Raw genomic sequence first — 16,226 nt, 5'->3', positions numbered from 1 at the left:
CTATTATCTATCTATTAAAACTGGCCAGCCCACAGAAATGTATTCAACATCATACAGATACAACAAGAATGATTTCAGGTCCTGAGCAGAAGTTTCTTCTAATTATGCTACAAGGACATGAAGAAACAAGAAATCAGAATAGCTTGTTTACACAGTTCTATTTCACTTTTAAAAAGAAAGATCTGAATTCCCATGTGTTTACCCAGCAGTATCTGACACTTTAATACAGTGAATACAGTTGAAGAAAGCAGGTAACAAAAGTTTTCACTGTTACACTTCTGCTATGCATAGTAACCAAATTTAGACGGAAAAACAGGAATTTAAAGAGTTGTTAGTAAAATAAAGGGTTAAAGAACCAGCAATGCTTTCCAACACTCAAAGAAAGTTTCAGAAAGTCTGCAGAAGCTTTTCAGGTAGAGATTTTTCCAAAAGATGATCAGGAGAAGTCCTTGCAGTCCTTCCCACTCCTTTTCACCTGATTTTTGCTACAGTTCCATACCCCTCCCACACAGATGTAAACAAACACAGAATTAACACTTTCATACAGTGAGCCCAGCTGGAAGCACAAGTCTGAAATTAAAAGCACTATATTTCTGAAGGTCAAAGCTATGAACTTCAAACAGTCCAAAGTGAATGCAGCTTTCCTAATGGCTCCAAGAAGATATGTCAGCTAATCTTCACAGGAACGCACTTATAATACTCATTAGTGGTTCATAGTAGCTTAGGAATGAGAAGACAAGGACACAGACTGCAATAACATTAGCATAACAAATTGAAGCTGTGACAGCTATTGGTCATCAGGCTCACCTAACCCAGAAAGGCAAAGCACTGCCTACATTTAGGGACATACTATCTGGAATTCAGCACTCTTAGCCAACAAGCGAGTTACAGCTTACCATCACCCATCAAGCTTTCTGAAGGAAAAGCATATTTGTTGATACAGAAAGCCAGATTTAATCTTCATTTATGTTAATAATGTAAGGTACTGAAAATATTTTCATAGCTTTTTTATATCCAAACCTAGAAAGTAGTTCCTCCCCATACCATGCATGTTCATACTGCATTTAACACTTTTAGAATAGCATGTCCTACTGCGGTTTTTTTTTGGTTGTATTTTTTTTTCCCTTCATCTTTTCAGTATGCATAGTTATTCTGTAACAAGCTGAGTCATAAATGAGCAGCACATGCTCCTTCTTCATTTTCCTCTTAAAGCAACAATGCTACTTAGAAAAAATTCTGTGAGGATGACACTGCCTGGTTACAAACACAGGTAGGTATAGCACATCTCAAAGGTACAACACTTCCTTCTCCTCCAAGCACCCATCTCTAAATACTCTCATACTGAGGTAACTATCAGCATGTTTATGCTTGAGAAGACAGCAGAAAATAAAGATCAGACATCTTAACAAGAGACTTTCCCAAATGAAACACAGTATCTGAATCAAACTCCTACAGGCTGCTCTGGAAGGCTTTTCAAGGATGGACATACCTTTCACAGAAACCACTTATGTTGCCAGAGCTTATTTCAGCATGCCTATAACTAGGAGGTACCCTCAGTAGTAGCAAAAACCCACAGACCTCATGGAAAATGGAAGGGGAAATCACACCCAGCTTGATTGCCACAGAAGCTGTGTGCCTGCAAGTATGTTTGAGCAGGAAATAAATCCTATTAGACAACTTATTGCTCTTATTAATGTAGAAAAAAGAATCAGTATGCTTTATTAGGAGAACGAGGTGTTTTTCAAAACAAAGAACTACCTGATGTCTGTACTTCAAAATATAAAAGACTCAGCTGAATGTCCTGATCTGGGTTGAGGGCAATGAGTTCTAGAATTAGATAAGCCAGGACCTGCTACCATTTGATGAAGTACCACCAAGAGGTGATGCATCTTGTCTTAGATCTTAGATGACTGAGCAAGAGAGGATTAGCAAAAGGCACCTTCCCATCTCCAGAATCAAAGACAAATCCAACAAGAATCCCAGAAACACACTCTTTGCTAATATCTCAAAGCAGAGTAAAATTGTTTAAGTACAAGTCTAGAAGACAGCTAAGAATGTCACCCATCCCACTTGAGCTCCACCTGTCTGAAATGCTTATTTAAGAAAATCATGATAGACAGAGATACTCAGTAGTTCAGTTTCACTGATAAGCTTCCTTCTGTATGCAAGCTGTTGTTTAAAGATACTGCATGATGTTCATTTTTATCCGTATGCAATGGCACCATAAATATTAGCAAGCAGGTAGCTATGCTTTCCAGGCTGCCTTGAACTCTGTAATATTATTACATAAGCCACACTCAGAAGACATTCTCCCCACACACGAGGCATTGTTCTTACAGACGTTCCATGTGAGACCTCTCACAAAGAGGTCAGCACAGCAAACCAGTACTACCAGTTCTTTCAGTCTGAGAGACTCTGAGCACAGATTAAAAGAGGGCCTTACTGTGCACTGAAGAAACAACTGGAAGGACAGCTGTGTTATATGAAGATAAATCTATGATACAGAAATTGAATCCCTCAGGGGAGAGGGATAATATGTAATACGTACAGCAGAGTAAAAGTAAGAACACTAAAGAACTTGCACTAAGGTAAAATTGTTGCAGGGGGATCTGGAGCTGAGGACAGGAAAGGACTGGAAAGCCTTCTGAGCAAAGGAGGTAATGAATAGACAAGACAACATAAGCAGCTCTAGTTTAATCTGTTTCAAGACAGGAAAGCAGACAAACCACTATGTAAACTGAATGTGCATCTAATCAGAGTATCAAGTTTTTTATGCATCCACTGCTGATGAGAGAAAATTGATGTGGCTGAAGGAACATCCCAGGGTGCTACTGCAGTGTCAAGCACCCTGAGAAGTTATGCTTTGAGAGCTCTACAGCAAGTTATAACTTGTTACCCACACAATGCTAATGCCAATTTATGTGACCTCAAGAATTTCTAGAACAACAGTGGTTAGAATGCTCTCAGGAGCTACTTTTTTGCTAGCTTGCTCTCACCCCTTTGCTAACAGACCCCAAAATAAACAGCACCCATTAAGGTGTTTGCTATAGGTTTAAATAGGGTTGCCACTGAATGGTCAGAGACTGCATGGGAATAGCTCACCCAGCAACTTTCTTAGCAGTCTAACAAAATCCTCTCAGGAATTGGGACAGGACATTTCCTAGTGCTGAGTTCTTTTCAATAAATACGGTTGAAAGGAAAAAAAATCCAGCAAGCCAAACAGTAATACAGCCTTGAGTTTTAAAACCTTTTGTCTTAATACCAACAAGAGCAGCCGCATTCCCACGCTTAATGACTGCAGAAATTAGACAAGCATCTTTGTTCCTTACTCCTAACAGTGTCCCTGGAGTCGGGTGGCTTTGAAAATTGCTGTACAGAATAGGAGGGAAGCAAAGACAAAGGAATGGACGTGGGCTAATCCTGTTTGTATGAACCCTAACTGAATATTAAAAGATTCACAATTGTCTTCACAGTACAGGTAAGATCTTCCACCACTTTCATCAAGGCTGATCATTGCTCTTGAGAGCAACAGATGTAATTAGTAATGAAGAACTTAGCAGCTGTGATCCATAACCAAGTCTGGAAACTTTAGCTGCAGTTGCGAAGCAAACACTAAAATTAATGCAAAATCCCTATAAAGCTGAGAAACTGGCTTGGTTTGCCCTTAGATATCTGCGAAGGAAAAAAAACTAAAAAAAACATGGAATATGAACAAGTGGGGCAAAACACAAAACTCACTAGAAACATGGAAATCAAGTACTGCAGAAAATCTACATCAGACTATTACACACTAGGAGTCTAAGGTTTTTGTTCTTGTTACTGTGCTTATACTGACACGTAGAGAAGGGACTGCTACTTTTAGTCTTTTCAGTAGTTACTTATTCAATATCTGTATGAAAGCAGTTCAAAAGTAGATTCCATAAAATTAAGCTGTACAGGTGTATTTTAAAGAGTAGCACACAATCTTCTGGAACGCATTATACTTAAAAGTGTGATTACCAACTTTAGGTAATATATATATTTGTTATTTCAAGATGCATTGTTTCAGGTAACTTAAGAAAACTGCTAATAGGATCAAAGGAAATCCTCATCCCTAATCTGTGTCGTGCTCATGAATAAAAGAATATGCTGATTTCCTTTTGTTACCAAGACACCAATGTTGCTGTGGTAACCACACTTACATGAGAAGCTACTCACCTGCACAATGATGCCCTTGCTCTTGTATTCTGCATGGAGGCCTCGAGAGAAGTAATCCACAAAAGCCTACAGAGAAAAGAGAAATATGCAGTATGCTATGCATTAAAATGGAAGCTATCGTTTGGAGCTTTATGTAAGCATATTTGATTTACTATTTATAGCTCCTGTTTTCAAAGTGAAAAACCTCAGGCTTTCAAAGAAACTTTGCAGATTACAGCAATGTCATCTCAATAGAAACCTCACGCTTACGAAGCATTTTTTTTTTTTTTTTTTACAGAAATGAGACTATCTAAACAAATAAAACCCTTTTTAATTTACAAGGAAGATGAACTAGATTTGTTACATAAAGTCCAGTTAAAAAAGGCAAATAATACTGAGTTCATATTATTCATTGTGTATGTCATCTCCTTAGATTTCTTTTAAAAAGAGCAATTTAAACTTCTCCTACATGTGGTTTTTAAAACGTGTTTAAATACCCCACCTTTTGCCTTTTAATATTTAAGAATATTAAGAACATTCTATGATGTTATTTTTTCCAAGTCTCGAAGTCCACTACCATAAACTGCCTTCCAAACTCCTAGAAGTTTTTAGAATTTTCAAGACCAAATATTTACAGAAGGGACCAAAAGGGCTAAAAGGCAGATATGTGAACCTGCTGTCACATCTGATACACCACCACCATAAATGGAGGCCCATTGCTCTCTTCTTCCTTACCACTTACTCCAAGTTACTCCAAGACACAAAAGTACTGACCTAATATAATCCAAGGCTACTCAACAGTTCAAACCAGTGCAGATTCCTTCTCCCTTTCTTCTAAACCATCTTCTGTCCCCAAGTCAAATGAAACAAAATATTATGTTCTACTATCATTTCTTGCTTTAGAAAAATGGTAGGCTCAGTAGGATAAACAGTGCCCTCGGCTGAAGGAACTAAACTATTACACCCATAACTGAAGCAAAAATAAATACAAAATAAACCAGTTCAAGTATTTAAGAACCACAGAGATTCACAGAATCATTAAGGGTGGAAAAGATTACTTGGAAGAAGAAATAGCTCTAGAGAAAAAAAGGCTATTAAAAATAGCAGCATTTGCTTCAGACCAGTGCCAGAACAAGCAGCAAAGCTCTAATATTGCACCTACTTTACAATCTTCTTTTGCTGGCCATGTCATTAGTGGATTAGTGCAAGTTCTACCTGAAGCCAGTGCTTTAAGTTTGCAGTGTCCAGCATTTTCCCTATTAAGACCATCCTACTGTAGTCAGCCAATGCACAAAGCAAAGAAAACACTCCCACACTGCTGGACTATTTCTATACTTTTCTAAGCATATACAAGATCTGAAAGAAAAATAGATCTTGCTGTGTAGCCGATACGTCTTTTTATTCTTCATTTTCAAGTTACATGTACCAGCTAGAAGTAGGCTCATTAAATCAAATAAGCTTATCTTCTGCACAACTATTCTTTTTCTCTTTTCCCCACTAGTGTAAGTTCTTAATGAAAGACAGTACTCAGCATCAAGTGTCTGGAAATCATACGTAACAGCAAGGATTAGAGTGAGCTAGCAATGCTACTGCAACAATATGAGGAGCTTGTATGTTTGCACAAATGGCTCAGTGCAGGCCCTGAATGCTGTTGTCAGATGTATGTGCAATAACCACATAGCAGAACATATCAGTAATCTATTAAGAATAAACAAACTATATTCTGTTAATCACAAAGTGCTTTGATAATTCAAAGTTCTGGCTGCTTCCACACAACAGTCCTGAAATCAGTTACTGCTTCAAATATGGAGAGACAGTATAAAGAGTCATCTCTACTGCTCAGTGCGAGCTTTGCAATAAAGAAAATGTTTGTTTTACATAAGAAACTTCCAGTTTGCAAATAAACACTGGTTTTTTTCCTTCTTCAAGAATTCATTTCAAGACAAGTTGCGTTGTTTTTGTTGGTGTTTTTTTGTTTGTTTTTGTGTGTTTTTTTTTGTTTTTTTTTTTTTTTTTTTTTTTTTTACCTCCAGACACTCAAAAGTGCTCCAATAGCCTATGACTTCAAAAAGTCCTAAGAATGATCTCTAAATAAGAACCCTCTGAATAAGCAGATAAACACAGCACACAAGAACCAATTTCCTCGCCTTGGATATCTAGTAACAAATCCAAATACTTGAGAAATGGTGGGAAAAAAAAACATCTTTCACTTTGCATTGGTATTAATGCAGGTAGATAGGGAAGCCTGTCAAAAAACAGGAATATGATTCCTTTTAAAGCATCTAATAGGGAATTCTCTACATGAAGGTTAAAGACTTGGACTGCTTATGTTCCTGACGATTAGCCAAAGCCATTGACTTAGGCCCAGAGGATACTATACTTTAAAACCCCTCTATATAGATGAGGAAAAAACCCTAGAAATTGCAGATACAGTCTTTCTATAGCTACATTAGTGGAGTCACTTTCATGCTTACTAATCTTTCTGTGGTAGAAGATGAGCAGTGCTGAGAATAGGCAGATTACTTAGCCTGTAATTGAGTTTCTTAGGAGGAAGGGAGGAATATTTGAGATTCTAATTGAAAAAAAGACTAGGCAAAGCAGCCTAAGGTATATTATCTCTAAAATCAGAAGCTCACATCATTTGATAAAGCTGAAGGCAATGCCACAACAGAAGTGACCTTTCACATTAAAGCAGAACTGTGCTGTCAGAAAATAGTCAGAAAATCTCAAGAGCAAATTTTATCAGTTATAGCTAATTCAGGCTTTCACAATTTTTGAACTTAAATACCCCTTACTCGCACTAATATTTCTTCAGCATAAATAAAACAGCATGCTAACTTTTTCTCTTGATATATGAAAATTTAGCTGAGAGTTTAAAGGAAACATAGGTCTGTTCTGACATGAACACCACTGACTGAAAGCACCTACATTCCATTAAGGTTCTGGTTAAAGTCTGAAATTCTTTAAGTATTGAAGGCAATTGTCAGTTGTATCTAAAACTATAGCGCTATACTGTTTGAATATCATGTCACTATACCTCTTGCATTTAGTTTTGTTATGTATACTGTGAACCCATGTTTTGCCTTTGGGTGTTAAGAGGAGATCTTTTAGTTGAACATTTCAGAAGCTCATACAAATACCTTGGGAATAAAACTAAACCTGGCTGCAGAAAGACAAAACTGTTCCAGATGACACAACGAGAAACCGGAGCAATAAATTTAACATGAAATGTAAATTTAGAGTAATAATATACTGTATATCTTGAGAGCATATATTTGATATCATCTTCTTTCAGCATTCTCATTTGGAAGTTGAGCAGATATGTGCTGAAAGGACAAACTGCCGGATAGATAGAAAATTGTCTGGACCACCTGGCTCAAAGGGCTGTGATTAATGGCTTGACATCTGGCTGGTAACAAGCACAGAACCCCACAGATCAATACAAAGGCCTATATTCTTCAATATCTGCCATCAGCAACCTAGATGATGGCACATACTACATTCTCAGCACATTTGCAGATGACAAAATTAGATGGAGTGGCTGACGCGACAGAGCTTCAGTCCAGAGGGACCCTGTTCAACTTGATGATTGTTAAACTTCATGAGATTTCTTGACAGGCATAGAGTGAAGTGCAAAGTTCTGCATACCAAGTAGGATAGTCCCATGTCTTAATGTTGGCTAAGTATCAGTGCTGTTGCAAAGAACCTGGAATTTATGGTGGCTGCTAAGGTAAGCCAATAAACCACCTACTGCAAGACAAACAAACCACATACTAGGCTGCATTAGCAGGACATGTGGCCAGCAGCTCAAGAGAAGATAATTATTTGGTACTGGCAGCGCACTAGAACTCTTTTTTTCCTTAAATAAAGCACTAAACCTAAGGCAAATAATCAAAAACAAAGAAAAATCTTTGCTTCCTACAAGCAACAGAAGAATCCTACTTAGATATATATGTACATACATCCTTACCATATGTATTTATCTTCTACAAGAATAAGACTTGCTTCAAAGTCTCAAAATAAAAAGTTGTATTAAACTTTGTCAGCATCCTTCCTCAACCTTACATTAAGGCTGCTTGATACAGTAACACCCTTTGTTGCGTGTGATGCAGTATATAAAATTGTCACGTGATGTAATATATAAAATAGTAGTTTCCACACCAGCAAGCGTCTGCATTCATTTTTATACTGACCTTTCAGTTTCCACTATTTGCAAATTTTAAGTTAGAACTTTTAGTTCATGAAAGCACCACTAGATGGACACCAAAACATTTATTTCTGTAGTGTTGGCTCACGTTTGACACTTGATTTCAGTGTATAAAAGAATATTTACCTTAGTTGCAGAATAAAGAGTGAGCAGTGGAGTTGGATACATTCCAGCAGCTGATGAGATGTTCAAGATTACCCCTTTTGATCTGAAAGTGAAGATAAATTCCAATGAAATAAGCAGCAACAATAAAAAAAACCTTTCATGTTTCATAAAATTACTGCAAGCCCTAAGAAAATCTTTAGGATGCAATTGAGATAATTAAGATGTGTTTAAAAACTTCAATCAAATTCTAAACTGAAATTTACTAATATGCCTTCAAGCACAGTGTAAATATTCAAGGAGCTGGTATAAATCAGGAATAACTCCAAGGTCAATACACCAAGAGAATCCAGCTTCACTATATGTTTATTGAGCTCAACTATGCAAAAATCAATCAGGAGAATTTGGCATGAACTCAGAAGGCAACTTTTAAACCTTGGGTTAAGGTGGCAGAAATGACAAGTTTGTTACGTGGATTACACTTTGATAACTCCTTTTGTCATAAGTCTACATATCTTCCAAGTGTTAACCTTCATGATGGATCTTTAAGATAGCAAGCATTTGAATCTACTGCTCAAATACAGCAGTATTTTAATATAGAGTAGAAGATACTACTACAGTGGATGACTACAGAAGAGTTAATTTAGAGCTGTGTTACAGTAATATTTCAGGTATTTAGCTAAGAGTACCTGAAACCAGCTACCACCAGCTCTGTCAAGCACTTCTAAAGTATTTGCCACTAGGACAGACACTAGGACTCCTGGATTTCCCAGTCCACTATTTTGAGTGCGTCCATTTCTATGACTAGTTCTACATACAAAAGCAGACCTGTTACTTATTGCCATGTAATCAGAATTAATTAAAAAATTTAGGGCAAGTAAGCTATTAGAGGATGATAGCAGACTGTCCAATACAGTGGAAGCTGCCTCTGCTTTTTCCTACCCTACAGCAGACCTCAGGCAGTTTGCCTGAACACACCATAAGTTTTTCTGTGTGCCATGCAGAGAAAGAACACACACACAGGTCATCACACAGCTCAGCTGCTGTAGATTCACAAGTTTCTTATCACATTTGTTCACCTACACATAGCCTATGCCACTGCTGCCACAATGAATTAAGTAACCATCTTAAAAACAAACAGCTGAGCCTAACCAACAATTAAAAAATATATATTTTTTTTATTCTTTGTGACAACAGATTCATGGCCTCTGCCATGATACAAGTGGGAATTAATTCTAGAAATGAGAGTTGACATGACAGAAAATTAACATTTCACAGTCATTGAGGTCTTCAAATACTTCTGCTGAAGTTCTTGAGTTCCAGAGTTACCTGTAAGTTTCTGCTGGTCAAACAAAGTAGTAATGTGGATCCAAACATATGGTATTTAGAAAATAAGGCTACAAACTCATAGTGAATTTTCACAACAGCAGAAGGCTACCAGTGGGTGCTAGAGGTTTTTCATATTGAGACAGGTGGTGCTTGTGATATTTATCCGCGAGCTCAGATGAGGATTAGCAGTGAAATGAGTATTCGTGCAGTTTTTAAGAGATTACCAACTTGGAGAATACCACAAGGAACTTTTTATAGAGCTCAGAAGGCTATGTGAGCAGACTATGGAATGGCTGCTGAAAAATCAATATTAACAAAACCAACTGCACATGCTAAAGAAAATAATGTGAATTAATCACAGCCTTTGCAGAATTCTACATCAACTCTCCATTCCCTTGAAGAACTCGACTAAAGTCACCAAGGAATTGGTTCTCTTTTGTGTGGCCGTCACCAAGAGCTGCCCAAGGGGAGATGGGCAGGGAATGGCAGGGACACGTCCATCGCATCCAAGTCCTGCCAAGTCTGCAGAATGTTTCTCTGCCCCTCCCAGCATGGGACAGAACCTAATGGTTTGAGAAGGGAAAAAAGGAGGAAAAAAAAACCCTGGTAGGTGAGTGAGGTGAAAGGGTTCAATTTAGATATTTAAGAGACTATTAAGAAGAGCCCACGACAAGAGTACAAAGACTAATGAATAACAAAGTTGAAGATTTCAATTTATCCTCCCATAATGCAAAAAGGAAGATGACGTGAAGTGGAAGACTGTGAAATCTAGACCCGATGAAGGCAGCGCTCTCCCCACACTCATGCTGGAGGAGTCACCACCACAGCACGTAACAGAGGACGAAGCTTGACAGGACTCGATGAGGGTTAAGCATTTCCAGGGTCGACACGACTCCCCTGTAAAACCAAGAAGCACACACGGGCACCCAGGAGAAACACTTCCAATCGCTTCCAACCCAGCGCAGCAGCAGCAGCGCTGTAGAGAGGACCCCGAGGGCAGCAGGCCGCACCCAGCCCACCCTGCTCACTGCAGCCCGCGGCTGCAGTTATATTTAGCCGTCCCGTTGCCGCGGCAACCAGCGCCCGCTCCAGCTGCACGCCATGGAAGGAGCGCTTCCTCCCTAATGTCATTAGACACTTGCTACTTCCCCAGCAGTAAACACCAGAGTTGGGCGTTTGTCTAGAAACAGTCAGCCGAGTTTGCTGCTGTGTGCCCAAAGACATTGAGGCTTGATGTCCGGTTCTGCAAAGTCTCCCATCTAGATGGCTGCCTGAACACTGACAGAGGAACTGCTCATTTAAATGGACAGGAAGATGCAGATTATGAATGGTCACTGTAAGAGTCCAGAGCACAGGAGAGGATCCACAGAAGTGTCTAAATGCCATTACCAAAAATGGCAGTCATCTGATGCTATGGTACTCACCAAAAATAAGAAGTAAGGGACATACCAAGACGTTGCCGAGTTTTCTGCTAACAGACCTGGATGTAAAGCACATTTGCTCAGCTCTGCATTCTCCGAGGAACATCGGAGCCATCGAGCCAACCCCCAAGTACCCCCAGTCAAAGCATGCAGTGTAGCTGCAAGATGCAGTGGTGCACTGCGTGACCCCGGGTGCCCAGCACACTGTGCTCCCTGAACACACGGGACAGAATCCACAGCTTTGACTCAAACAGATCTGCCATGTGAAGTGGCTCCACACAAGCGGAAGCATTCCAGATGTGTAAACCCTTCTATTATTTTGATCACTTTAACCCTTTCTTTCCAAACTGCTGTCCTTAGGATTCCCAATGTGATCCAGTAGATAGGAGTTGTGAGGAAAGAAACGTGATTGTTTGCTCAAGGATAGTCAGAAGCAAACCTGGGCCCTGCTTTCACTCAAACCACCTCTGCTGCTGTAATATCTAACAGAAAGACAGGACATTCTGCAGGCAGAATATGCATCATTTTGCTCTGTGAAATGGAAGAGATCAGTCTCAGTCAAAATGGATAACTACGATGTTTCCTTAGACAAAGAAGAAACTGAGGCAACAAGTTGCTGTTAGAGCTCCAAAGTTCCAAAAACTCGTATTGATAAGTACCTTAAATCCCTACAAGGCAGGATGGCCATTACCTGCCATGTAGAGGACCTGGGCAAGACATAACATTTGACTTCTGAACCTTAACTACCACCATTGCAGTGCAATTTTCAGTCTAGGCCCCATCTTTCTCAGGAAATATCAATAACCAACACTCCCAGATTCTGGAATTTTCAAAACAAGTTTCTTTGCATGAAATAAACCTCTTCTTCTGCTTCCACTCTTATCTCCAAATTGTCTCAACTAATGAGTCTAAGCTTGCCACCAATCTGATGTGCTAGGTACCAACTCCTAGAGTGGCCACTAGCTGTGACAGTTTGTACCCATGAAGAAGCCTCATGTTAGATGCGAAATACTTGCTCTTCACCTGTGCAACACTAGCAAAACAGAACCCTGATCTGCAGTGAAGACTTCCAGATTGTGAGAGGATACAGGAAAAAAAAAAACTGTTTTCCCCGTTTATTAGTCATATTTTGAGGTCTGCCCCATATATATGCTCCTACTTAGTATTCACTACAGTATCCACGTTAAAGATAATACCACAGTGAATATCATGCACAGTCCTACGCAGTCTTCCTCAATATTATCATAGAATCCTTAAGAGTTGGAAGGGATCTTTAAAAGTCGTCTAGTGCAACTCCCCTGCAATGAACAGGGGAGCACAGCTAGATCAGGCTGCCCAGGGCCCTTTCCACCTTTGCCTTGAAAGTCTCCAGGGATGAGGCATCAATCACAACTCTGGGCAACCTGTTGCAGCGCCCCACCACCCTTACTGTAAAAGACCTTTTCCTTACATTCAACCTAATTCTACCCTCTTGGAGTCTGAAGCCATTTTCCTTTCTTCGATCACCACAGACACTGCTGAAGAGTCTGTCTCCTTTCCTGTAGCTCCTCTTTAGATACTGATAGGCCACTATCAGGTCACCTCAGAGCCTTCTCTTCTCCAGGCTGAACACCCCCAGCTCTCTCCTGACCTTATAGGAGATGATCCCCTGGATCATTTTTGTGGTCCTCCTCTGGACATCCTCCAGCACGTCTATGTCTGTCCTGTACTGAGGACTCCACATCTGGATGCAGTACTCCAGGTGAGGCCTCACTAGTGCAGAGTGGGATGATCACTTCCCTCGACCTGTTGATCATGTTTCTTTTGCTGCAGCCCAGGATACGGTTGGCTTTCTGGGCTCCAAGGGCGCATTGCTGGCTCATGTCCAGCTTCCTATCTACCAGTACCCCCTTTTTAAGCAGCACTGTATTCAAACCTTTCATCTCCCAGCTTGTATTGGTAAGAAGGGTTGCAGAAGCTTGCATTTGGATTTGTTGAACCTCATGAAGTTTACCTGGGCCCCACTGCTCCAGCCTTTTATTTTTTTTTGTGAATGCAGCTCAACTCTAACCTAAAGCAATCCCCAGTGAGCCAGGGTTAGTGCTGCAGCAGACAGCAAACATCCTGCAGCAGTCAACACCAGCTAGAGAACAGCCTGGAGGCGCCGCACCAAACCTGGGTGCCTTTAGTTTCACCCGGGAGCTGCCTAGGAAGTCAGCACACGTCTCCCAGCAGTGACAGTGGTGTGCATTAACTCCTTTTTTAAGGAGCTGGTCGCCGATTCTACTTCACCAAACGATCACAGACTTTCCTCAATATACCTCGTACTGTATAATGAGAACATACTCTTTGCATCCATTTTACTTACAATGACTTAGAGAAATAGCCTTAAGAAGGTTATTCCCAGGAACTGTAACCACCCCCTCAGAATAGCAGGTTGTTGAGTTAGTGCTGATGAGTCAGACGGGCTTTTTAATTCTGTTCTAAAAGGAATCACCACAACAGTGGAGAAGGGAGAGGAAAAATAAAAAGGGAATCGAGTGGAAAAGGCTTCCACCGTCTGATGATTCATGCACCATCAGCGTGACTCACCCAGCATTACTCTGCCATTAAAACATGGAGACCAGGCTGATTAGTCACAGTAATGAATTTTTCAAGAAAGGATTCTCCCCTATAAATAATGATGACTTTGTCTGGATAGTGGTAGTGTGACTCACCTTTCCAGCATGCCGGGCAGCACCAATCGTGTCATCTGCAAAAAGAAAACATTCGTGATGGCTGAGAATGCAGGCACCACACAGCCAGCGACAGGGAAGCCTCCCTTCCTCCCAGAAGCAGCTGCCACCCCCTCCACCCCAGCCACAGCTTGGGGAAGCAGAGACCATACTTTGCGTAGGCAGTTTATTTTTATTCTACCTGGATAACTTGGCTCTGTCAAGCAGTGTGTGTACTGAAACTGGTGAACCGAGCCAGCTAGCAGCATAAGTACAATAAGTGCAATAAGAATAAATAAAAATGCCTCCACCACCCTGCAGCATCCATGGCTTCTAAAGAAGATGGAAACACCAGAGTACTATGATACGTGTATGATCTTTCTCTCCCCAGAAAAGGCATTTATATTTCTTATGATTGACTAAATTTACCATCGATGCCAATGCATTTTAGCAAGTCTTACTAAATTGCTGATTTGCTGATTTTAAATTAAAAAAAAAAACAAAACAACAAACAACAACAACAAATTCTGGAGCAGCAAGAGCACTGGACAAAAGCACTGGAGTATTCTAGCTCTGGTAACCATGTCAATACAACTCACTGCTCCAACATATCTCCTTTATTTTAGAATAAAGTATATAAAGCTTACCAGCATTAACATAGTAAGAATCATTGCTGTTAGAAAGCAGGCAAAAGAAGTGTAGTTTCTGACTAAGGGCTGCTTTTGTGTAAGAGTATTACTATAACAAGCACAGAAAACGAGCTTCTATGGTGTTGCTTTGGTACCAAGTTCTCAATAGCCCCAGTTTTTCAGCAGCTTGCTATAAATATTACGTTGCATACAGAAAGCATTTAAGAGCCCAGAACCTTACTTTGCTGATTACACAGGTGTCTGCACTAAGAAAATTTTCCCTGTGCTGAGGAAAACTTCCCCACTGCTCTGCAGACTCTGCCTTCACCACGGCTGTGAGCAATCCATCTATAACCCAGTTGAAAGACTCTCCAGAGCTGTAATCCTAAAACATGCTTCCCAACAGCAGACCGAACAGCTCTGGCAAAGGAAACAAAGCACTGACCCAAACTTAAATGAATTTTGAATTTGCAAGAAAAACTAGTCCTTCTCACACTGTTACCATCCTTAAGTATGAAATGATTCCAAAATTGCTGCCTATAAAAAATAATGCAGTCAAAGTTCAGTTTCTGCCAAATACTACCCTGCTCCCAACCAACCCTGTTTGTAAGCACTGTGACTGACACCAAAGACAGAAATATAAATTATCACTTCTCACATCTTTGAACAAAAATATTTTCCAAACAAAATAGAATGCTTGATGACACCAAAATATAGCAGTATTCCCACTAATATCAAATTACCTCGACAGATTAAAACATGAAGCTAAAACAGCACATAGAGAACAAAACCTGTAAGCACTTTAATAAAAGAAAAAAATCTGACTTACTGTAGCAAGCTATGTTAGTATTACTGTTGCATGAACACTTACATAGGGTGGAATTTGGCTTTGGTTTTGATTTTATTTCTTAATTGTGACCTATCAGACTATCAGATACACTGCACGACAGCTATGACAGGGGTTGAGCAGACCTTACAGTCATAGTGTGGGCTGTTGGCACACGCAACTCCCAGCGTTGCTGCAGAAGTCAAACTAAGATTTTCCTGAGGTGGTAAACATCACCGAGCTAACCAGGTTCAACACAACTTCAAAATTAACTCTTAACTATGCAGGAGCTTTCTCACACACCAATACTACAAAAGATATGTGGAAATATCCATTTTAATATTAAAAGATAATGAATGATTCCAGCTGATTTTAAGACTAGCTCGAGAATGGCAGATCTTTTATCTGGTACAAGCTTTATGATCTCTACCACGGATCTCTTGGCAAGAAGTGGCATACTGCTTCTTGCCTATCAGGGAAGATAATGCTGCATACACTTCTCACAGATTGACACGGGGACATGGATTGTAATTGCCTCCCCTTAGGCAACCCAAAAATGGTTTGAAAAATTAGTACAGCAGCTCCACTGTAACACAGAGGGGACCACATTTGAAACTTTAGTGATAAGTCCCCACTTACGCATTTAGAGTCTCAGTCCCAACTGCAAGCCACCAAATAGCTCTAATGTAGCATATTACAAAATTTCTGGTCGCTACTGATATTCGAATGAGAGAGTACACACAAAAAAGCTACAGTGATTAATGTTTGATACAAATTAAGAAATGATGAAGCCAGTAACAGCTAAAGACATTACAGTAGGTACACGACACAAGTGGAAATCAC

General features: G+C 39.9%; 1 protein-coding gene across 1 annotated transcript in view; it reads right to left on the bottom strand.

The window, feature by feature from the left end:
- The window catches only part of HSD17B12 (hydroxysteroid 17-beta dehydrogenase 12), a 74,808-nt gene that overhangs the window by 3,840 nt on the left and 54,742 nt on the right, over positions 1 to 16,226 (bottom strand). The window contains exons 7-9 of the mRNA XM_031593360.2: positions 13,932 to 13,966; positions 8,510 to 8,591; positions 4,198 to 4,263 (exon numbers count right to left, since the gene is read on the bottom strand). Of these exons, the coding sequence (XP_031449220.2) occupies positions 4,198 to 4,263; positions 8,510 to 8,591; positions 13,932 to 13,966 (183 nt within the window). The remainder of the gene's footprint in view (positions 1 to 4,197; positions 4,264 to 8,509; positions 8,592 to 13,931; positions 13,967 to 16,226) is intronic.

This window comes from Phasianus colchicus, chromosome 5 (genome assembly GCF_987193195.1).
Source record: "Phasianus colchicus chromosome 5, bPhaCol1.hap1.1, whole genome shotgun sequence".
NCBI lineage: Eukaryota > Metazoa > Chordata > Aves > Galliformes > Phasianidae > Phasianus > Phasianus colchicus.
The sequence above is the reverse complement of the archived record's forward strand: the minus strand, read 5'-3'. Positions and strand labels throughout refer to the sequence as shown.